The 20,365-nt window shown below is 39.4% G+C and overlaps 2 protein-coding genes and 1 long non-coding RNA gene across 5 annotated transcripts in view; 1 reads left to right on the top strand and 2 right to left on the bottom strand.

Annotated features, from left to right (window-relative positions):
• Window positions 1-5,195, bottom strand: part of six2b (SIX homeobox 2b) — a 146,035-nt gene extending 140,840 nt beyond the window's left edge. Inside the window, exon 1 of the mRNA XM_079594830.1 lies at window positions 4,619-5,195. The gene's annotated coding sequence lies outside the window, so the exon portion shown is untranslated. The remainder of the gene's footprint in view (window positions 1-4,618) is intronic.
• Window positions 1,436-20,084, bottom strand: sncgb (synuclein, gamma b (breast cancer-specific protein 1)). 3 transcript variants are annotated; one of them, XM_079594833.1, is made up of 7 exons: window positions 20,046-20,084; window positions 19,142-19,344; window positions 13,112-13,390; window positions 9,932-9,973; window positions 9,724-9,851; window positions 6,912-6,959; window positions 1,436-2,989 (listed from the first exon to the last, which is right to left on the bottom strand). In XM_079594833.1, the coding sequence occupies exons 3-7, from the start codon at window positions 13,230-13,232 to the stop codon at window positions 2,981-2,983; spliced, it is 348 nt and encodes a 115-aa protein (XP_079450959.1). In that variant the 5' UTR covers window positions 13,233-13,390; window positions 19,142-19,344; window positions 20,046-20,084; the 3' UTR covers window positions 1,436-2,980. The 3 variants fall into 3 exon arrangements, with proteins under 3 accessions (XP_079450959.1, XP_079450957.1, XP_079450958.1); XM_079594831.1 differs by lacking the exons at window positions 19,142-19,344; window positions 20,046-20,084 and adding exons at window positions 9,457-9,474; window positions 13,475-13,526; XM_079594832.1 differs by lacking the exons at window positions 19,142-19,344; window positions 20,046-20,084 and adding an exon at window positions 13,475-13,556.
• LOC306989287 lies at window positions 2,959-12,821 on the top strand. The gene is made up of 3 exons (XR_013795612.1): window positions 2,959-3,028; window positions 10,847-10,908; window positions 12,698-12,821. It is a non-coding gene; the product is annotated as an uncharacterized lncRNA (long non-coding RNA).
• Window positions 20,085-20,365: the final 281 nt, after the last annotated feature.

Below are 20,365 nucleotides of genomic sequence, written 5' to 3'. Positions count from 1 at the left end.
ATTTCCGTGTGAATTTAACGACATCATCTCATTTCCAGTTATAAGCTATTTGTTCCAACAAATGAAAAAGCTAGAGGGCGTTTCGTGTGTAGAACATTTAAACAAAAAGGCTTATACAAGTACACCAAGTGAGCTGAAGGCTTAACTTAACAGTTTAAGGTTTGTTGCGATGAACAAAAATAGGAATAAAAGTGAGTATAAGCACCTATAAGATATGGCTAAAACAGTATGCAATAAAATGTTGTATAATGTACATAATGCACATCGCTCTGGAATACTTGATTCTGAATGTTCAGAAGCAGTGTTCTTGATGCCATTGAGAGATTTAAACACAATTGTCATGATAGACTGCAATTAATCATTGATGGCTGAGGAAGCGACACAATATAAAGCAATAACATATAAACCTTTGAAGAGTATGTGTACAAAGTTAGTTATCTTTTGCAGTATATAAAAATGGATAAATATGTGCAAAATGTGCGAATATGTTATTTTAGCAGGGCAGAACTACATAAAAATATCCTATACATGTATTGTGTCCAAGTATATGCACTACAACTATTATACAGCTCTTTACACACCATGCATGCAGAATCAGTAGTTTATGGTAACATAGTTTAGGGCCCAATTCTCACTGTTAACTAACTAGTTGCTTATTAGCATGCATTTTACTAGGATATTGGCTGTTTATTAGTACTTATAAAGCACTTCACTTATTCTGCGTGAACATATTCTTTGTTCTGCTGAACACAAAGGAAGATATTTGGAAGAATGTTAACCAAGCAAATCTCGCCCCCCATTGACTACCATAGTATTTTTTTTGAATACTAAAACTCAAAAGTTGTAGTTAATAGTGAGAACTGTACCCTAATCTAAAGTGTGAATATATATATATATACCGGTATATATATTCACACTTTAGATTAGGGTACAGTTCTCACTATTAAATACAACTTTTGCCTCAAACTCTCAATTGCTGCTTATTAATAGTTTATGTCATCAAATAAATATATATATATATATATATATATATATATATATATATATATATATATATATATATATATATATATATATATATATATATATATATATCAGATAAATGAAGCCCTGGTGAGCAGAAGAGACTTCTTTTAAAACATTAAACAATCTTACCTTTCTTATAATTTTGTCCACGACTCTGTGTGTGTGTGTATATATATATATATATATATATATATATATATATATATATATATATATATATATATATATATATATATATATATATATATATATAAACTACAGATTCTGCATGCATGGTATGTGAAGAGCTGTATAATAGTTGAAGTAGTGCATACATGTATTCGTACACCATATTTATAGTGCATAGTGAATTAGCAAAAGAAAACACCTCCATCTCGCCCGCAAAATAAAAAATGACACATATTCGGCATAGATTTCAACAAAACTCTTTATTTCACTTATACAGTTTATAAAACCAGCTTGCCTGCTTTGATGCCAACATAAAAGATATGTGGGACATTTGTTTGTGTGTGCTTGTGTGTGTGTGTTTCAGAGAGAGGAAAGAGAGACAGGCTCAAAGAAAGAAAGCTTGAGAAGAGTGTTTTTGTGTTTTGATCATGTGTGCGTGTGTGTGTGTGCATGTGTGTGAATATCCGAGTGCTGATAAGGCAACATGCAGTCTTCAGTTTTTTGTGGCTTCAAAGAAAGAACAAACTGCGATGTTTGATAGCTTTGTCTTAGTTACCTACAGCAGACACAAGCCTGGGGTGGATCTGAACACGCCGTTGAGTGAAAGGACAGGGGCGGTTTGGGTGGCCATGACGGCAAGGCTAAATGAAGATGAAGACGCCGGTCATCTTATTAGTAAAGATCTACACTTCTTAGCATTCCCTTGGTAAAACACAGTTCCTAGAGTCAGCATACAGCACAGTGCTACAGAACAGACCAAAGACAAACTTTGCAACGGCGCTGTAGTATTGCTTTTACATTGCGGGCATCACAAATTCATGATCGCACACCGACTTCACATGCATTGCAACAAAATCAGGACGAAACAGAATGTGTTTGAAGATTTGATCTCTTTCCACAACATCGAACGAAAGACTGTCTTTTCTTGTTGTCCTAGCAGCCGAAGGATTCAAAACCCCTTTTTCAACAGACCCATTTCACTCAATCACAAGTTGAACCAAACCTCACATGTACAAGCTAATGAAGAGATGCAAGTCTAGCACAGCTACATCAATACGGATAATCTTTTTTTTTTCTCTTTTTTTTTTACAGTATCTATGTATACAGTATGCGTTCACATTTTCTGAATAAACATATTTGTTCTTACTCTAACAAATCACACGGTAAGTCTATTGGTCAAGCACACAGTAACTCTATTCTGCACACACACTGAACTAAAGGAATGTAATGTATCTCTTAATGTACATACAACTTGTCATTGCGTACATTGCAGCATTTTCAAGACTAAATAAATCGAAAAATGGCTATGATCTCACAAAGATCCAGACGCACATTGCTACATGCCCTGATGAAATGAGATGTATTGCTTTTCTTACATTACTGGTCATGCGAGTATCTTTTTTTTTCTTTTTCAGACATGGTCCTAAAACAACACCTCAAACTCTGATATCAGCCCCTGGGCTTCACGGTTCCTGTCCATTTTTTTGTGTAAGGAGTGAGTGAGGGTGTATGTTTGATCGTGTCTGATGAGGTGTGGACGGGCAGAGGGATGACAATAACACTAGAGAACAGTATGATGCCACCACAGATGAAGAGGAGGGGAAGCGTCACACATCTAAAGGCTACAGGGCTCAGGGAAAGTCTTTTTCAACTCTGGTTTTCCATACAGTCACAAAAAAATATCGGTAACATCTGGAGTCGGGTCGAGGTGAGGCTTTGGAGCAGAAACTCAGAGGTGGAGAGTCAGAGGGAAGAGAGGGGACCGTTTCAGCTTCAGCCCTCTGGACTAATAACCCTGATGAACCGAGAGAAAAATATGGATGTTCAACACAGAGTAAGTCATTCTTATCTGCACAGATGCTTTGGACACTTTCCATAGAGAGAGATCAGACAGTGAAAGTAAGTGTTTCACTTTTAGAAAATGACCAGGATTGCCTCAGGAGGTCAATTTTCTCGCAATAAACATATGCAAATACAACCCCATTTCCAGAAAAGTTGGGACATTTTGCAAAATGCAATAACATTCACAATCTGTGATTTGTTAATTCTCTTGAACCTTTTTTTTTTTTTAAACTGATAAAAGTAGAAAGAACCATTTTCCAATATTTTCACTGACCAACATAATTGCGTTTTGTAAATATAAACCAATTTTTATATTGATGGCTGCAACACACTACCAAAAAGTTGGGACAGAGGCAAAGCAAAAGTGAAAAGATTATAAAGGTTAGATTATCCAACTTTTGAAACAATGAGTTGGTGAATTGGTAATAGATGAGGGTATCATGTTTGGGTGAAAAAGGAGCTTGGGTCATGATGGCTCACCACATTGTGCCAAATATCTTGAATTGTCAAAAAATAAAAATAAATCCCATTTCTCAATGCAAGATTGCAAAGAATGTATGTCCTTCACCATCTACCACATAACATTGTTAAAAGATTCCGGGATTCCAGAGAAATCTCAGTCTGTGTAGGGCAAGGCAGGAGACCTCTGTTGAATGTGCGTGACCTTTAATCGTGACATCAGAAACCATCATGCTACTCTGTTAAATACAGCCACATGTGATCAGGAGTTCTTTAGAAAACTATTTTCACTTAACACAGTCTGACGCTGCATCAAGCAATGCCACTTGAATCTCTGTTGCGCAAGGAGAAAGCTATACATCAGTCCTATGTGGAGATGCTGGCGAGTTCTCTGGGCCTGAGCTCATCGCAGATGGTCTAAAAGACAGTGGGAATGTGTGCTGTGGTCAGATGAGTCCATGTTTCAGCTTGTTTTTGGAAAAAATGGACATTGAGTTCTCGGTCCCAAAGACGAAGGGGACCATCCAGAGTTCCATCAGTGATAGTCAGTATCAAGACAGATGTTTGCTTTTGCACCTGTCACATTGTCACAAGACAATGCAAGGCCTCATTCTGCACATGCTTAAACCGAGCAGTTTCTAGACACTCTGCACCAGCAGATCTGTCTTTTAGTGAAAATGCATGACCCATCTTGAAAAGGTAATCAGGCAATGATGACCACAGACGGTTGAGCAACTGTCTTGTATCTGACAAGATTGGGCAAATATTCCACTTGCAACACCTTAAAGGGATACTTCAGCATTTAGCATTACGCTTTGTATCAGTAGAAAACATGTAGTATTTTCGAATTACCATGCTTCCCTCCCTCATGTCCCCCTGAGACGAGAGATTTATGTATTTTTTGTCTGGAAAAAATCCTCAGATGACGCAAAAATCGTCATATTGCGTCATCGGAGGATTTTTTGGCCAGAGGCTAGAGACTAAAGCCAGTAGTAGGAGCTAGATCCGCATGTTTTCAACCCGCCCATAGTGGGTGGGATCTCACCATAGACAGTATATAAACTGGACACAGCGACCCCATAGGTTTCAACGGAGAGAAGTGAAGTCAATTAGAAGCACTCACTTCCTGATCGCCAGGCGAACTGCGCAGGCTCAAACTGAGCTTGACGACGTAGATGTGACGTGAGCAACCTGTAGGTCTTCTAGTAGCTGTGCCGAGAGAAATCTGAATCATTCCCTTCCGAATCTCGCAGAGACGGAGAGCGTGAGCATTAGCTGTCCATGAGCTAGCAGCGGGAGCAACTTTATCACTCTCTGTGGGCTTCTCCCTTGACTTTATGCCTCCACGTCCCTCGATTGCTTGTGAGCTTCTCTGCCTGTCCATACGGTAATTTCTCGACTTGTGCGACAGAGTCGCGCGGTTATGACGCAATCGTTAGCCTATTTTTTACAAAAACTGCTTCTACGGGGCCATAACGTAAGATACAAGGAAATGGAGCCTTTTATACATTTTCGTGTTTCTTTAGAAATAAACAATGGACAAACGGTGTCTTTAAACGCCTCAGATGTAAAGTTATTCGCTGTCAAAGTGACACCAAAATGAATGGGAGTCAATGGAATGCTAACAGCAGGTGGGGGTCCGCTAGCCAATGGCGGCTCCCGGGGATGCTTCAGTGTCTTCCGGAACACTGCCCCCCTGGATCTCACTCAAAGAATGTACAAATAGTGTCAGCCATCTTTTTTTGGAAGCTAAGCTAACAGGCTCTTGTTCTGTGGAGAAAGCAGAGTAGTAGGGGTTACCATACATCCTTTTGCCGTTGAGATCGTCCAAAATGTCCGGCATTCGGCTTTTGCTTTCTACAGTTGCCATTAATTGTTTACATGCACACCTTTTGTTTCAATCTAACTGAATTCATTCCGATTGGTGAATCTGAGTGTTTACATGAACGCTAAACAAGTGATCGTTTGATGTGCGTTTTAGCATTGCTAAGAAAATTCCCGCTCCTCCCTGAGCGATACGAGACCGGTGCGTCTCACAGGTTCCGCTCATCAGTAATCACGCCACCGGCCTCGCGTCGTTCTCCCCCGGCCCTCAGCCTTGTCCTGCTCGCCACAGTAAACAATGAATGCCGACTGTAGATCGCAAAAGCCGAATCCCGGACATTTTGGGCCAATACCGGACAATCCCGGGCAGACTTGTCACGGAGACTAAAACTGCGTCTTTTAAGTTTCGAGTCAACTAGTAGCCTAGCCTAATTGTTTAACTGCGCTCTTACCGGTAGGCGTGGCTTGGGAGTGGCCTCGTAGGGCAGCGAAGCAAGTGCATTATGGGAGTTGTTGTCTTTCATCCACATGAGCCAAAAATAAATTTTCTGGCTTTTCTCAGTCTAGAGGGCTCCAAATTCAAAAATAATTTCACATTTCTACTACATAAATGACCCATTTTAAATACACATTGTTAAAGGGATACTTCACCTCTGGAAAGATGAATAAGTATCCTCAATCCCCAAATGATTCAAAAGTGTTATTAAAAGGAAAGGTGACGTGAAACAGTGGTAAACATGCCTCTGTCTCAACTTTTGTGGAGTGTGTTGCAGTCATCAAAATCAAAACTTGTTTATATGTACAAAATAAAATTAAGTTTTGGAAATATTTTCTTTGTACATTTGTCAGTTAAATAAAGGTTCAAGAGAATTAACAAATCACAGATTCTTGATTTGATTGCATTTCACAAAATGTCCAAACTATTCTGGAAATGGGTTTGTAAAGCATTCATTCATTTTAAAATATTATATATTTTATGAATATTTTATAATATAGAATATTATATATGATTATTATTTTCACTATACACAATATGTTGTATACAAACTACTGTATTATATATTAAGCAAAACTGTCTTCAAAATTGATAATAAAAAGTAATTTTTTGAGCAACAAATCAGCATATCAGAATGATTTCTAAAGGATCATATGACACTGAAGACTGGAGTAATGATGCTGAAAATTCAGCTTTGCCATCACAGGAATAAATGACATGTTAAAATATATATTAAAATAGCAACGAGTTATTTTAAATTGTAATATTTCACAACATTACTGTTTTTATTGTATTTTTTGATCAATTCAATGCCAACTTATTAAGCATAAGAGATTTACCAAACCCAAAAACGTATATGGTATATATTTAATTTAAGTTAATGAGAATTAATCAGAGGCTATAATATTAGACTTCTGAGGCGGAACAGGCTAAATCCTCAATTTTAAAGGGAAGACATACACATTTGTTCAAAACAATTTACGGCATGCTAATTTTATGTTAGAAACAAGTTTATCTAACAAAATATATTTTTTAAAACAATGGGACAAGCTGTGTAATTTTTTTATGGAAAGTGCTTTTTGTTCTCCGTACTCACCTCTCCACCCTCTCCTCCTTCCATGCCGCCCCCATGGGAGAAGTCACCCTGTGGAATACAGACACCATTAAGATCCAAGATACAGCTGCTCCTGTCTTTAGCTCCGCCTGCCATTCATATATTCAGCAGTGAATCTTCATACAGAGCTCAATAACATTGCTTTTGTCATAGCCATACTAAATATCCATTTAGACATGCAGGGATGCAGCACAGCCACAGGCCTGGACTCTCAGACACTCCCTGTGCAGAGGGACAATGTCTCTTTACTGCAGTGTGTTATGACTGCTGTCTCTGCAGGGATGGAGGGAAGGAGGGAGGGATGTAATCGATGGCCATGGACTTCCTGTGGAAGGTGAATGCAGCTGGCAGGCACGTCTTCTTCCACAGTCTCTCTCGCTCTCTCTATTTGTTCTGCTGAGTCACTGTCACTGTCCTCCTCAAAGGACTCGGTCTTAGTCCTAGCTTTCTTCTCTACATCCCCATCAAATCTTCCCGTCCTTCAACAAAATTAAAAATAAAATGTTGCGATCTGTAACATTTGCCAAAAACGATAAGCTAGTCGTTTCAGAGGCGGAGTAAGTTCGATTTTAATGAGAGATTGCGAAGACAAGCATCTGTGACTTCATTTATAAAACGTGTATGCAAAGATTTGATCTTAGAAGTGCGCGCGCGATAAAATCCACACCGATGTTCAGATTTATCAAAATGGCGCTTAACACAACGTCAGGTTCCAAGCAGGCGTACGCACTTTTCTTTGTGACAGCTTAGGAGTACTGCAGGTATTTTGAAGAAGCGCAGAGCCATACGTCACAGCAGAGCTAGGCCTGCAGTCTCAGACCGGTGGTGGGGTGGAGCTTATAGCATCATTAAGGGTATGCTCAGTGGGGTTGAGCATTGGTTAAGGTACAGCTTACAGTAATAGAGACGGGTGGGGTTAGTGGTTGAAGCGAGGTACAGTATGCGATCCTTAGCACCACCCTAACTTCCGGTGCTGCTATTCTCAGACTGCTGTGACGGGTGCTTTTGCGGTTCTGCAGTTACATCTAAGCGGCAATATTAATAATACAGGATTTATTTGATTCTTACAGCGTGCGTATGCTAAAATCTATGTTTTTTTTGGGATCAGTGGTTCTCAACCTTTTTGACACCAAGGTTGTCCATAACAATACATTTAAATATTCTTGAAATCACACACTTTTATACTTATCTCATATAACCCTAGTTGTTAAGAGAGTGAATTAAAATAATAAATATCTTATTTCAATGTGTGTTTTGTTTTAAAGTCATCTTGAGGCCCCCTTGGATCTTTGCTGTGGCCCTAGTGGGTCCCTGGTTGAGAACCACTCTCTTAGATTAAATGTAGGACGGTGTCTATGCAACATTTTATAAATGAGACCCCTGGTGTCCTTAAAGTAAAGTGCACCAATGAATCGTCCAAATAAGACCAAGAATGTGAACGTATTTTGATTGAATGATTATTTTGAAGCATAATTGCTCTCTGAATATCTATAATCACGGATTAAAAAGCTTATGATAACCTATTTTGAGTATGAAAACTGATCTGTGACTTCCAGAAGTTTTTGTACAATACAGAATTTTAAGGACTTTTATGTATATTAATAAATACAGAATTTTAAGGACTTTTATGTATATTAATAAATACGTATTCATGTATGTATTAAATTATGTTTTGAAGGAAAAACGTTGGTTCTAGATAAGCCATTATTCCTGACTATTATTGAACTTGTTCATAAGACCCTCATTTTCATGTAACATTAGTTTAATAGGAGCAACAGCTAGTAATAGTGTGCAGGGAAAACATGCATTATCCACGAGCAGTTAGAAATGCACACTGCCATTGATAAGCTGTCTGAGAATGTAAAAGTGGAACTGCTTTCGTGTCATTTACGTGGTCTGTCCTGCCAGAATACATGTTCTGGTAGAAGACATGACAGAGTGCACAGGCTGTTAGTTGATGCAATGGGAATGATTGTATTAGACAGGTAAATATAAGGATAGATCTGTCATTTGTGTGTTATGTGAAGATTCGCTTGTGTAGATTCAGAACAACAATTCACTTAGCTGTCAGTGACTAAAGCTCCAGTGTTGTTATTGTTAGCTAAAACTACATTCATTGGAATATTGCTGAAATAAAATAGAATATAAATATTATTTAACATTTTAACTTTAAGAAACTTAAACTAAAATTAGACATGAAATATTATTTATATAACAGTATATAAATAATACTAAAACAACATGGATCTGCTCCCTTGAGTTCTGAGCAGAAGTAGAGTTTTCTTTCCAGCAAATTACTGAACACAGACAAATCATGAACTTAAAGGGAATCCAGGTAATCAATGCAGCCATTCGATCTCATTATGCACAATGAAGAGAATGACTCCAGTGGGGATTGAACGAAGCCAACTGAACTGTTATATGGATGGTTGCGCACATTTGCCCCATCAGTGTGTTGTGTGTGTCATACAGCAGTCAGCTAAATCAGTCTTATAAACCACCATTCCCAAGTCCATTTAATAAGCACCTCATATAAAGCCTCATCCTGTCAACAGCATGGGGGGACGGACAAACAGAATATGTTAGACACAAAACACAAATACAGTAGCTACATGTAGTACAGTGCAGTATTATCAAACCAAACTGCTTTTAGTGGTTAAGCCAGGTTAGACATAGATCCGTTAGGCTAGACTTAAAGGTCTTTGAAATGCAATACACATGAAATAGATAAATATGCCGATTTTTGGGTCATCTAAAAGGACGATATCTGGTGCATGAGAGCGCTGTCACTCACCGGGTTGACCATGCCGGTTGATGCACCCACATTCTCCAGCCCCTCTGCTGTCTTCTGCCCCATTTCATTAGCACTGCCTACCGCTGTTTCACCCACAATATTCGCCTGGTCAGTGGTCCTGTGGGCAACTGTGAGGGATAGTGTATGTCAGTGACTTCTCAATTCTCAATTTCTATTTTCTAAAGAGGCACACTCATTAATTTCTCACCTGTGTTTACGCCTGACACCACTCCCTCCTTTGTCTTGTTGCCTGAAAGAAAGAAACATGAAATGTTCTTTATGAGAATGGTGGAACAACCTCATTTTACAACTATAAAGAAGAATGAGGTCCATATAAAAGCATGTAGAGGAAAAGCCACTCTATATAGGCCTATATGCTCTATATATGTCTACTCTACGGTTCAAAAGTTTGGGGTTGGTAAGATTTTTTTATGTTTTTGAAAGAAGTCTCACCAAGGCTGCATTTGCTTGATCAAAAATACCGTGAAAATAGTAAGTGAAATATTATTACAATGATACATTTCTTCTTATTATTATCAATGTTGAAAACAGTTGTGGTGCTTAATATGTTTGTGTAAACTGAAATTCTGATTAATAGAAAGTTTAAAAGAACATAATTTATTTAAAATAGAAACCTTTGTTTTAATAATTCCTTTAATGACACTTTTGGTCAATTGAATGCATTCTTACTGAATAAAACTCTCCCTCTCCCACTCTCTCTTTTCTTTTTTCTTTGTAAATCTTACTGACCCCAAACTTTTGAACGGTAGTGTAAATAGTTATTACATAGATGGTCATAATAATAGACAATGGTTTTAGAATAGCATGAATAATTTGTGCTGCATCTTCACTGTTGTGCTGTATACACACACACACACACACACACACACATATATATATATATATTATGAGTGTGTGGGTGTGTGTATGTGTGTGTTTTTTTAAATTATAAGTGAAAAATTATACAAATACACAATAAACAATATACAGATTAGCAAAGTACACGCAGACAGATTTTCAACAATATGCAACATACTTGAGACATTAAAACATACAAAATGCAAGTCTCATGTTTAAGCAATCTGATCTCATCATTTAGTCCTGCTCACGTCTCTATTCACAGGTGATAGAGGACTATTCAGATCAGTGCACATAGAGGGGAATTCCAGCACCACTTTAAAGCTGGTAAGATACCAAACACATGAGTTTGCCTTTCAGTCTTATTTCATTCTAATACACAGATCACAGCCTTGCTGTCATCATACATTTAAAAATTCAACACAAAGGACATCATTTCAGCTTGTCGGTTATTAGTGCAGCCTAAGCAGATGAAATTGTGTGATATTTGGATGCAATCTGCTTCCATATTTCAGTATGCCAGCCTATCCCTCTCTATTCTTAGAGAGTATCCTCCTCTCTCCCTCTCTTTCACAATCCATCTCTGTCTTTCTTTACGTGAAAGCTTAGTTTTGAGTAGTTTCTGCATGGCAGAGCACATCTGCTCTCCTGCAGTCTTCCTGTATGTGCCTTAAAGGAGATCACTTTATATATGTCAAAGTCTATCTGCACTGTTTGCTTTTCAAATACACATTCTCTGTTTGTCGGCGGAATCCGAGCTGCTTGTTGATAAAGGGTTTGCGAGATCGGTTGCAGTCGAGGAGATCAGCGTAAGACACTGCGTCACGCGCTGATGCTGATGACACCGCATCTTCAGAAAATCAAAGGATCAAAGGCCATTCACAGTACCAAACGCAGTAGCTTTCTCACTCACATACAGAGAATAAGTAACCTACCTTCGTAACAATCAACCTGAGTAATCATTTCACACCCTAGTGCACACAATGCCATATAAGCACCCTGAAGTCTCCTGACAATACATGCACTTCGATTCGAGCGGATTTTGCAAGCCTGTGACCTCTGCACAGGTGACCTTGGTGGAGGAGTGCTTATAAAGATTACATCGCACTCAAATACATGATAGGTTGATTGTTGATCTGATTGGATTAGGTAAGATTACCACTGTCGATTCATAGGTGATGAAAATGACATCAAGGCGAGAGTTTTGAGTGACTGGAACGCTCTATGGTGTGTAGGTCAATTTGAGACGCTGTCCATTAAATTAGCCGTGCAATGAATCCTATATATTCATCTTTTTGCGTTGTTTGTAGTTTGTATTTTCGGTCTCAGTCGTCTATCGTGTTCTCTTTTATGCCATCTGTTCATTTCTGTTGTGATGAGCATTAGCAGGCGCTATGGGGCTACAAGCCTATGACATAACACTGAGCTCTCCACCTAATTTCTCCATCTCTCTCTCCACGATGGCATAGGGAGAGGATGAGCGTTAGTCATCTCAGTCCACTCACAACCAGGCAAATCCTGCTGCATCGGCACACGGTCTCTCTCACACACACATACGCATGGAGACGGCAAGCACAGAGGGGGAGGGAGTAAATGCTGCAGTGCTCAGCTGATCCGCTCCCTTTATGCCCCCTTACTTTCTCTCGTTCACATGCACATAAACAACACTATAATGCATGCAGGATGAAATAATGTATTCATGTAATATTGGATAGATAAGCAACAGGTATATCTCTTGTTCACATGCACATGAGTGCATGCATGAAATAAGTAGAAAAAAATATCTGCCTAAAAATGGCATTTCTACAGCATTGTAGTGCACAATGCATTCATATGCATGAATAAAAAAAATTGTAACGGCACCAAATCTTGGTATAAACTACTATTTATTGTTACATTTTATATTATGTTAATAAATGCAGAGATCTGTAATGACAACTTGACTATTACATTAAATCAAAACAAAATAATTAAGTAACTGTATAAAACACGTGTTTGTGTTTATGTGTTAAAAAACATTTATTTATTTTAATTTGTTTTAATTCAGTGCTAAAAATTTAGTAGTGCACGCTGATATTGTCATTGTATTTACAAGCTTTTATTTTGTCCCGTTCAGGTCTGTACTACCATCACTCTCTCCTTCACCACACCCCAGGTTTTGTTCCCTGCACCAATTTCGCAGCATTGTTTCTTTTTTTTTTTATCATTCATGAATCTCACATTCGCAGCTGCCTCCATCTACACTTTCACAAATCCTCAGCAGACTAGAGCACAACCTCACTGAGACCCTCCTCTCAAAATACACTCACACACATGCACACACACACACAGACACACACACACACACACACACACACACACACATAGAGTAATGAAATGCAGACTCATCCATCACATCTGCATTTAATCCATTGGGAATAATTGCAAAGACCTTTACAGAACACAGCTATTATTATCACTGTCAGTACTGCATTATTTTATCCTGCGTGGGACACACACAGAGAGACTAGCAGCAAACATCTGCACTTACCCACATACATGACTCCTTCCTTGGTCCTGAGAGCTGCCTCTTCAACCCCAGCTTTAGTTTTCTCAGCGGCGGCCACCACTCCTTCCTTGGCCATGGAGAATCCCTTCATTAGAGCATCCATCCTGGACGTTGAGTTTGACTATGGTGCTCTGCAGACGGACTGGGCCTGGCAGGGTTTGCGAGGACTGACGGTGTCTGGCTAAATGCTGAAAGTCTCAGATGACAGGAGAGAGGAATACAGAGAGATTCTGCGCCGGGACAGATGGATACACGGACACCCTGGACAGAAAGCAGTAGAATGAGAGTGAGAAAGAGAGAGAGAGGCGAGCAGGCGCAAGAGAACAGGATGCAGAGAGACAGAACCTGCTGGATGCTGCAGTGCATTTAAGTCGTGCTGCGGATACAGCCTCCACCCACTACCCCCCACCACACACACACACACAGCAGACGTGCGCTGCTTCTCACAGCAATGTAGAACAGACTGATTACATATTTATTACGCTCTAGCCAGCAGTGCATTAAAACCAGATGATTTTTACAATTATTGCCATCCTCTTGCACCTTGGCGACATGTGCTCTGCCTCAAAAAGGTTGTTTATTTCTTTATGGGAATTCATTTGAGCGTATAAACATTTTTATCTGGACCATGAAAATAAATATTTTATTTAGTAAAAACATATTTGTATAATATATTTTTTTTGTGTGAGTGTATGTATATATGTATATATATATATATATATATATATATATATATATATATATATATATATATATATATATATGTGTGTGTGTAATATGTATACTATAATATAATGTCATACAATATATAACGTCATAATAAATTAATTTGCTTAGTAATATATATATATATATATATATAATTTTGACTTTTTTTTGTGTGTATACTATTATATTTATTTTATTATATACATTACAATGTATGTAATATAAAATAATCGTTTGCGTAGTCATATATATTTGTATATACAAAATTATATGTGATGGTAGAACCAGTGTCCTAGTTCCTCCCTTAATCTCCACCTCCAAACTCAAGGTGTTCTTAGCCCTTCACCATGCTAGTTCTGCCTGTTTGGTGTCTGTTCCGCTTCCTAGCCTGGCCATCAATCCATAGCAGTCCAATGGTCCTCCCAAGCGACTGCCCTGCGAAACTCCTGCAGCCAACCTCCGGCAGGTTCCTAGCCTTCCATCCTTTCTGATGGCACTCGAGAATTGACGGTTGATATTTCTTAAGCTTACGCTCATGTGCTTCTTCCATCCTCTCTTCCCAACCCAAGGTACGGTCAGATACGGTCAGCACCTGCTTGGTACCCTTCGCCCAGAGCACAAGGGTCTGAGGCTATGGATTATTTCCTCTAGGAATTTGAACTGCTTCTTAAGGTCTGACCGCATCTCCCAGTCATTTCCTCCATTTCCATCATACTCCTTTACTCATCCTCACTGTTGTCGCACTCTCCCCAGACCTCAGGAACTGAATACAAATAAGATGTTTTAGTTTTATTCTGCTCCACCCCAGCAGCCAGTTGAGTAAAAATTTGGTCATGTCGCCGCCGAAATTTCCCATCCATCAAACTTGGCCTGCACAAGGAGAGAGCCTGCTCAAGGTTAGTTGGCCTTCCACAGAGTGTGCCATTGTGGCTCTCTGCCAACCCTCATGTATGGAGGTTTGATGGAGTAGGTAGGACACTGTATACAGAACAAAACAAAAACTAAATCTGGTACTCTTCCATGCCCCAGATGTCCTGCCAGGTCAGAACCCTCTCCCGCACTCTCTCCCATCTTATCCAGCTGTCCCTCTTGTTCATGGCTGTAGACTTAAAATGTCGACTTTCCTTCTATCCCTTACGGACCCTCCTCTACACCATGCCACGTCGAGTAAACGATAGTTTCAGGTGGAGCCGAGGGAGGGAGGAGCAAAGGCGGGGACGGTGGGTTGGCAGTCTGAGGTGGAGCGATGGGTACCGAAGCTGGAGGCGGAGCTGGTGGCCTGAAGAACCAAGGCTGATCCTCACAAGATTGTATAGGAGATGCAGAGGGACTGAAGAGACTCAGCGGAGGCGGGTCTGAGAGAATGAGGGAGGCTGGGAGGAATCACAGGCAACATGGGGCTGGGCGGAAACAGGAGATTCAGGTTTGGGCGGAATCAGCGGGGAAACAGCAGATTCAGGGCTGGGCCCAACCAGCGGGGAAACAGGAGATGCAGGGCTGGGCGGAACCAGTGGAAACAGGAGTTTAAAAGGTATTACCTACTCAAACACATTTAAAGGGGTCCTATTATGCCCTTTTACAAAGTCTTAATTTTGTTTTTGGGGTGTAGAAGAATATGTTTTCATACTTGATTGTTTTTAAAAAAGCAATATTTTTCACATATTTTACATTATTACAACTCCTCTCTCCCCAGTCTGGTTGAACACGTCGAAGCCACTCTGTGTGGCTTCGAAACATACGAAATGTGCTGTGGTCGGTTAGCTGGCCCAATGTGTTGCGCTTGGCACCGCTTACTGCATATTCGGGAAATGTCCCGCTTCTTCATAACCTTTCTGCTGCATAACAAGCTCTACTCAGATGTAAATATTAATGATGCCGTCAATTTCAAACCAGATTCAGACCCTGACAATGTTAACGAACAAAAGGATTGGGCTGAACGGATTTCAAGCATGGACTTTGCAAACATGGATTACAGGACGTTTCAGAGTGGTATGTTTGTTGTTGGTTATCCACCATTTAATCATATTTGTCAGAAAACTATAATAATATAAACAGTAATCGATCACAAAATCATGGATAATTGTCCTTAGGGACTGTGAACAGTCTTACAAAAGTATAAGCTTACAAAAGCTAAACTAAACAGGACATCAAGACGTATTGTATTGTATTGATGTATTGTTAGTTAGCAGTCTAGTGAGGCAAAACTTTGACCTTCGATTACATCATAGCTATCATTGCAACAACTTAAAATTGGAACTGAAAACAAAACGCCGGCGTGATTGCCGACCCCAGAGGGTTATTAGAAAACACAACTACAAATAATAAGACAAACTTAGAAGTTAAGATCTATAAACAACAGATTTTCCTGCCAAAATGCTAATGGCTACGTCTTTTACGTAGGCTACGTGTTTTACTCCATGGCTACTAAGAAGCTTTTGTGAATATAGCCTGCATTGTACTCTGTCTGTCTTCAGTTCTCCGTAAAATGTGTAGGGCACAGACAAACGTTGAGGATATGTTCAGGAACAGTGTTAAAAATAAATGTTAACCTCTCTAAGTTTGTCAGCCTTAGGACAAACTTTTTTCTGGGTGTAAAAAACAGCGACAACAATTCTTCCTCTTCTCTAAATCAGCCCAACATGGCCTCACCCCCTTTGTTGTGTGTTCCCGGGGGCCAGGTTTATGCAAATTTTAAGGATTGTGATGTCACCAACCCGGGAAGAAACTCGTTGTAGTTTCAGTATGTTTTCAATACACTCTAACCAGCACTTCAATACACGGCTAACCAGCCGTTAAGAAAATATATCCGTTTGCATTGAACTTATGCATCGTAACTTTGAAGATGTTGTTTATGCTCAAACAGCAACATTACACTCTAACTAAAGTGAAAAAAGGGAAATTATAAGCAAGGACCCCTTTAACAAATCATTAAAATAATGTCTAGAGGCCAAGTTAATAATATCCACAGAGGCGAGGTTGTAGCGAGCTCCACTAACACTCATGTCAACTTCCATCCTCATTGCAGGCTTGGGCTTATCCATCACGGCATGCAGGCCAGTCTCCACAGTCAGCAGTGGGCTCTAGCAAATCCATCTTGCAGCTCGCTGGCGGTGGATGGCTGGTCACTGGATGTGGAGTGGGGTCGGTGTGGTCATCATCAGCCAGGCAGATGGTGAACGGGGAGTCATTGTTCACCAGCACCCACTCAACGAATCTGGCGAATTATTCCTTTGGACCGTCCGCTGGAAGATGTGCCTTAGACCGGTCGCTCAGCCTGGTGTGGTAAAATACACAGAGCGAGCGGTCCGGGGTAGTGTATTTGGCACACTAGCTGGAGAAAGTCCCACACGGGGTCTCTTCCAGCAGACGGTATGATATCCCTGCTCCAGCAGACGGTATGATATCCCTGCTCCAGGCAGAGTAGCTCAACAGCTGGTAGGTCAATGGAGTAAAAAACAACAAAAAGGCGAAAGAATTTACTGTACAGTCCTGACTTCTGTCATGGGTCGTTGTACACGAGTAGCGTAGTGTGCAAAGACGAATAAATCAGGGAACAGTCTTTAATTCAAAAACACTCAGGGAAATGTTTGTATTCAAACAATACCTCAACATTGACGTAGACAGGACAAAGACTGCAGGAACACAAGGAGTATAAATACAATGGAACTAATGAGATAATTAACTAGACAACAGGTGAATCGAATACAATAATCAGACTAACCGGGAATCTGGGATAAATTAATTAACACACAACATGACCAAAACAGAACATAACTCAGAATCAAATTGTTAAAATAAACACAAAACAAACAAAAACTCACCATTCAGTTAATCGACAACACTACTGACAAGTGGACATTGAACATTAAAGGATTAGTTCACTTTCCAAAATATTTTTCCTTATAATTTACTCACCCCATGTCATCCAAGATATCCATGTCTTTCTTTCTTCAGTCGAAAAGAAATTAAGGTTTTTGAGGAAAACATTCCAGGATTTTTCTCCATTTAAAGGAGAATATGTATGTATTTTTCAGCGGCCTCTAGCGGTGATGTTTCAGATTGCGACCAATAAGTTTACAAGCGCGTGCTCGAGAACCGGCCAGACTGAGACGCAACACACCGGAGAAAGCATCACACAACATGTTGGAGTCTGTGTTGTGCTGGTTGTTTCTTAGTGTTATCAGACATGTCATAAGTTGCAGTGTCGTCGCTGTTAAGTCAGTAGACCAGGCGAGAGGCTCGGGGAGCGCACATGCAGGTGACGTCACTGGATTTCGCGGTAAATCCGACCTGTCACCTTCACATAAAAATAAGAATACTTGCTTTCAGAGGTAATAGCAAAACCCGCAAAGTGGATCATTTTATTGTGAGATTACAACCCCTTCACACACAGGCAATTAAAAAGGGATTCGTTTTAGTATAAAATCTACATACAGCACCTTTAATGGACTTCAATGGCAACCAAATATTCCAACGTTCAAAGAAGGTTCAAATGTCCGTCTCAATGCAGCTTCAAATGCTCGACACAATCCCAGTCGAGAAATAAGGGTCTTATCCAGCGAAAAAAATCAATTTTATACTTTTTAACCACAAATGCCCGTCGTGTACCATCTCTGAGATGCGCCACGCATTGCGTCATCACGTTGGAAAGGTCACGCGTCACATCATCTAAGTTATTTGTCCGTGTACTCCGGTTCAAAAAGGTTGGGAAGGGCCAAAAACTTCATCTCATTTTCTCCTCTAACTTCAAAATCGTCCAACATCTTTGTTTTAATTATTTTTTTTTTGGACCTTTCCAACGTGATGACATAATACGTGGTGCATCTCAGAGATGGTACAAGACGGGACCTATAGTGGCTATAGTGTGCCAGAATGCCCACCGCACACCCATGAAACATTTGCAGCGTGTTTCTGTATTTGATTGAGTTGAGCATTTGCAGCACGTGTTGTCAAACTGATGAAGATGTTTTCTTAATTTTTTTTCTGCTTGCATGCGTTTTCTTTGGTTGCAGCGTGTTGAGCATGTACAATGCACAGCATGTTAATACATATAGGCCTAATATATATGTTATTTTTATTACGATGATAGAATATTTCTGTTACGGTATATAGGGTTAACATTACCATGTGTTTTGGGAATTTAACCAGCAAATAGATTGTACAAAAAAATCTAACAAAAATAGCTGAATCATTCCTTACTTTCCATGCTAACATATTAGAATTGTCAGCTGAAAGTCACTACTCAGCAGGAATTCTTTGGTGTGATGCAATTTGATTGGATGAGGGTGGTAAATGCCAACCCACCTGGTGGCTGCGGATTGGTTAAGGACCACAGAATGATGATTGACACGGGAAATGGAGGCTGTGAAGGACCCCTGACGCCTGCGAGCTGTAATCTCTGATGGAATCAGACAGGGTTGCTCGTCCACTCTGCTGTGCATCAGATGGTCAGCTGTTTCTATGCAGGATTAAACCGTTTACCGGTTATGAGTGAACGAGATATTAATCTGGAATGACAATAATATATATAAGACAAACAATACCATACAAGATGAGGTTTGTTTTAACATAAAATACAGAGTCATTCAATATATTTTGTAACTAAAGAATTTGGTCAAGTAGATTAACAATTGTGCAATGCATTAAACATGATATAAAAAGTACATGAATTAAGATTATAGATGAAACAAGGTCTTCAAATGAAATAATAGCTCAGTTTTAAAAAAAACAAAGCTGAGCAGTTATGAATAACTAATGCAATATACTGTAGTAATGGAGTCATCCTTGAATAATGCAAACATCACCAGTGATGAATTATGAATTACATCATTAATAAACTATTAATTCACTCTTTGAGTGAAAAAATGCAACCCAAAACAAGACTATGACTGATCAAAAAAGCACATGGGTAAGAAAATGAAGTATTTACTCTGATGTCAGATTAATTGAACTGAAATGATCCTTAGAATCAGATCCTTAGATATCATAAGCATACAGAGAATGGAAGCATTGATCAGGCTATAGTACTACAGACTGCAGTGTCATCTATATCTATTATGTTCTTCTGCCAGCATGACATAACTGAAGGCTGAGAATAAGCCGATACTACACTGTCAGAAGAGCTCAACGGATCAGAGACTCAATAGAGGAACACTGTACAAAAAAAAAATATCAGACAGAAATGCATCTGATTCCGAAGGCATCTCACCTCCTTGCCAGTTCTTTGCAGGCGAGTATACCAGTTGTTATGTTCTTCTGAAAACAAACACATGCCAGTCAGAACATGCTTTTATGGCACACACAATGTTTTTCTGCATGCTGGGTTTTCCCATTGGAACTGAATTAACATCAGGTGATGTTAAAACTACAGTAAAGCAAATGAAAGGATAGAGTTTGACATATGTAGGTGGATATTGTGCTTAAATTGTATTTAAAAAAAAAACTGTCTGGCTTATGGCTATACTCACCAAATAAATATGGCCATACAATTGGATATTAAATTATTTTATCATCTTACTTGTATATTAT

Source organism: Phoxinus phoxinus (genome assembly GCF_949152265.1).
Source record: "Phoxinus phoxinus genome assembly, chromosome: 21".
Lineage (NCBI taxonomy): Eukaryota > Metazoa > Chordata > Actinopteri > Cypriniformes > Leuciscidae > Phoxinus > Phoxinus phoxinus.
The sequence above is the reverse complement of the archived record's forward strand: the minus strand, read 5'-3'. Positions and strand labels throughout refer to the sequence as shown.

Bases quoted from the DNA above. Each gene is read 5' to 3' on its own strand.
- sncgb (XM_079594831.1), bottom strand. From the start codon at position 13,232: ATGGATGCTCTAATGAAGGGATTCTCCATGGCCAAGGAAGGAGTGGTG. The intron at 9,974-13,111 runs GTAAGTGCAGAT...TCTTTCTTTCAG, and splicing joins GGAAGGAGTCATGTATGTGG to GCAACAAGACAAAGGAGGGA. The intron at 9,852-9,931 runs GTGAGAAATTAA...TATCCCTCACAG, and splicing joins GGTGTCAGGCGTAAACACAG to TTGCCCACAGGACCACTGAC.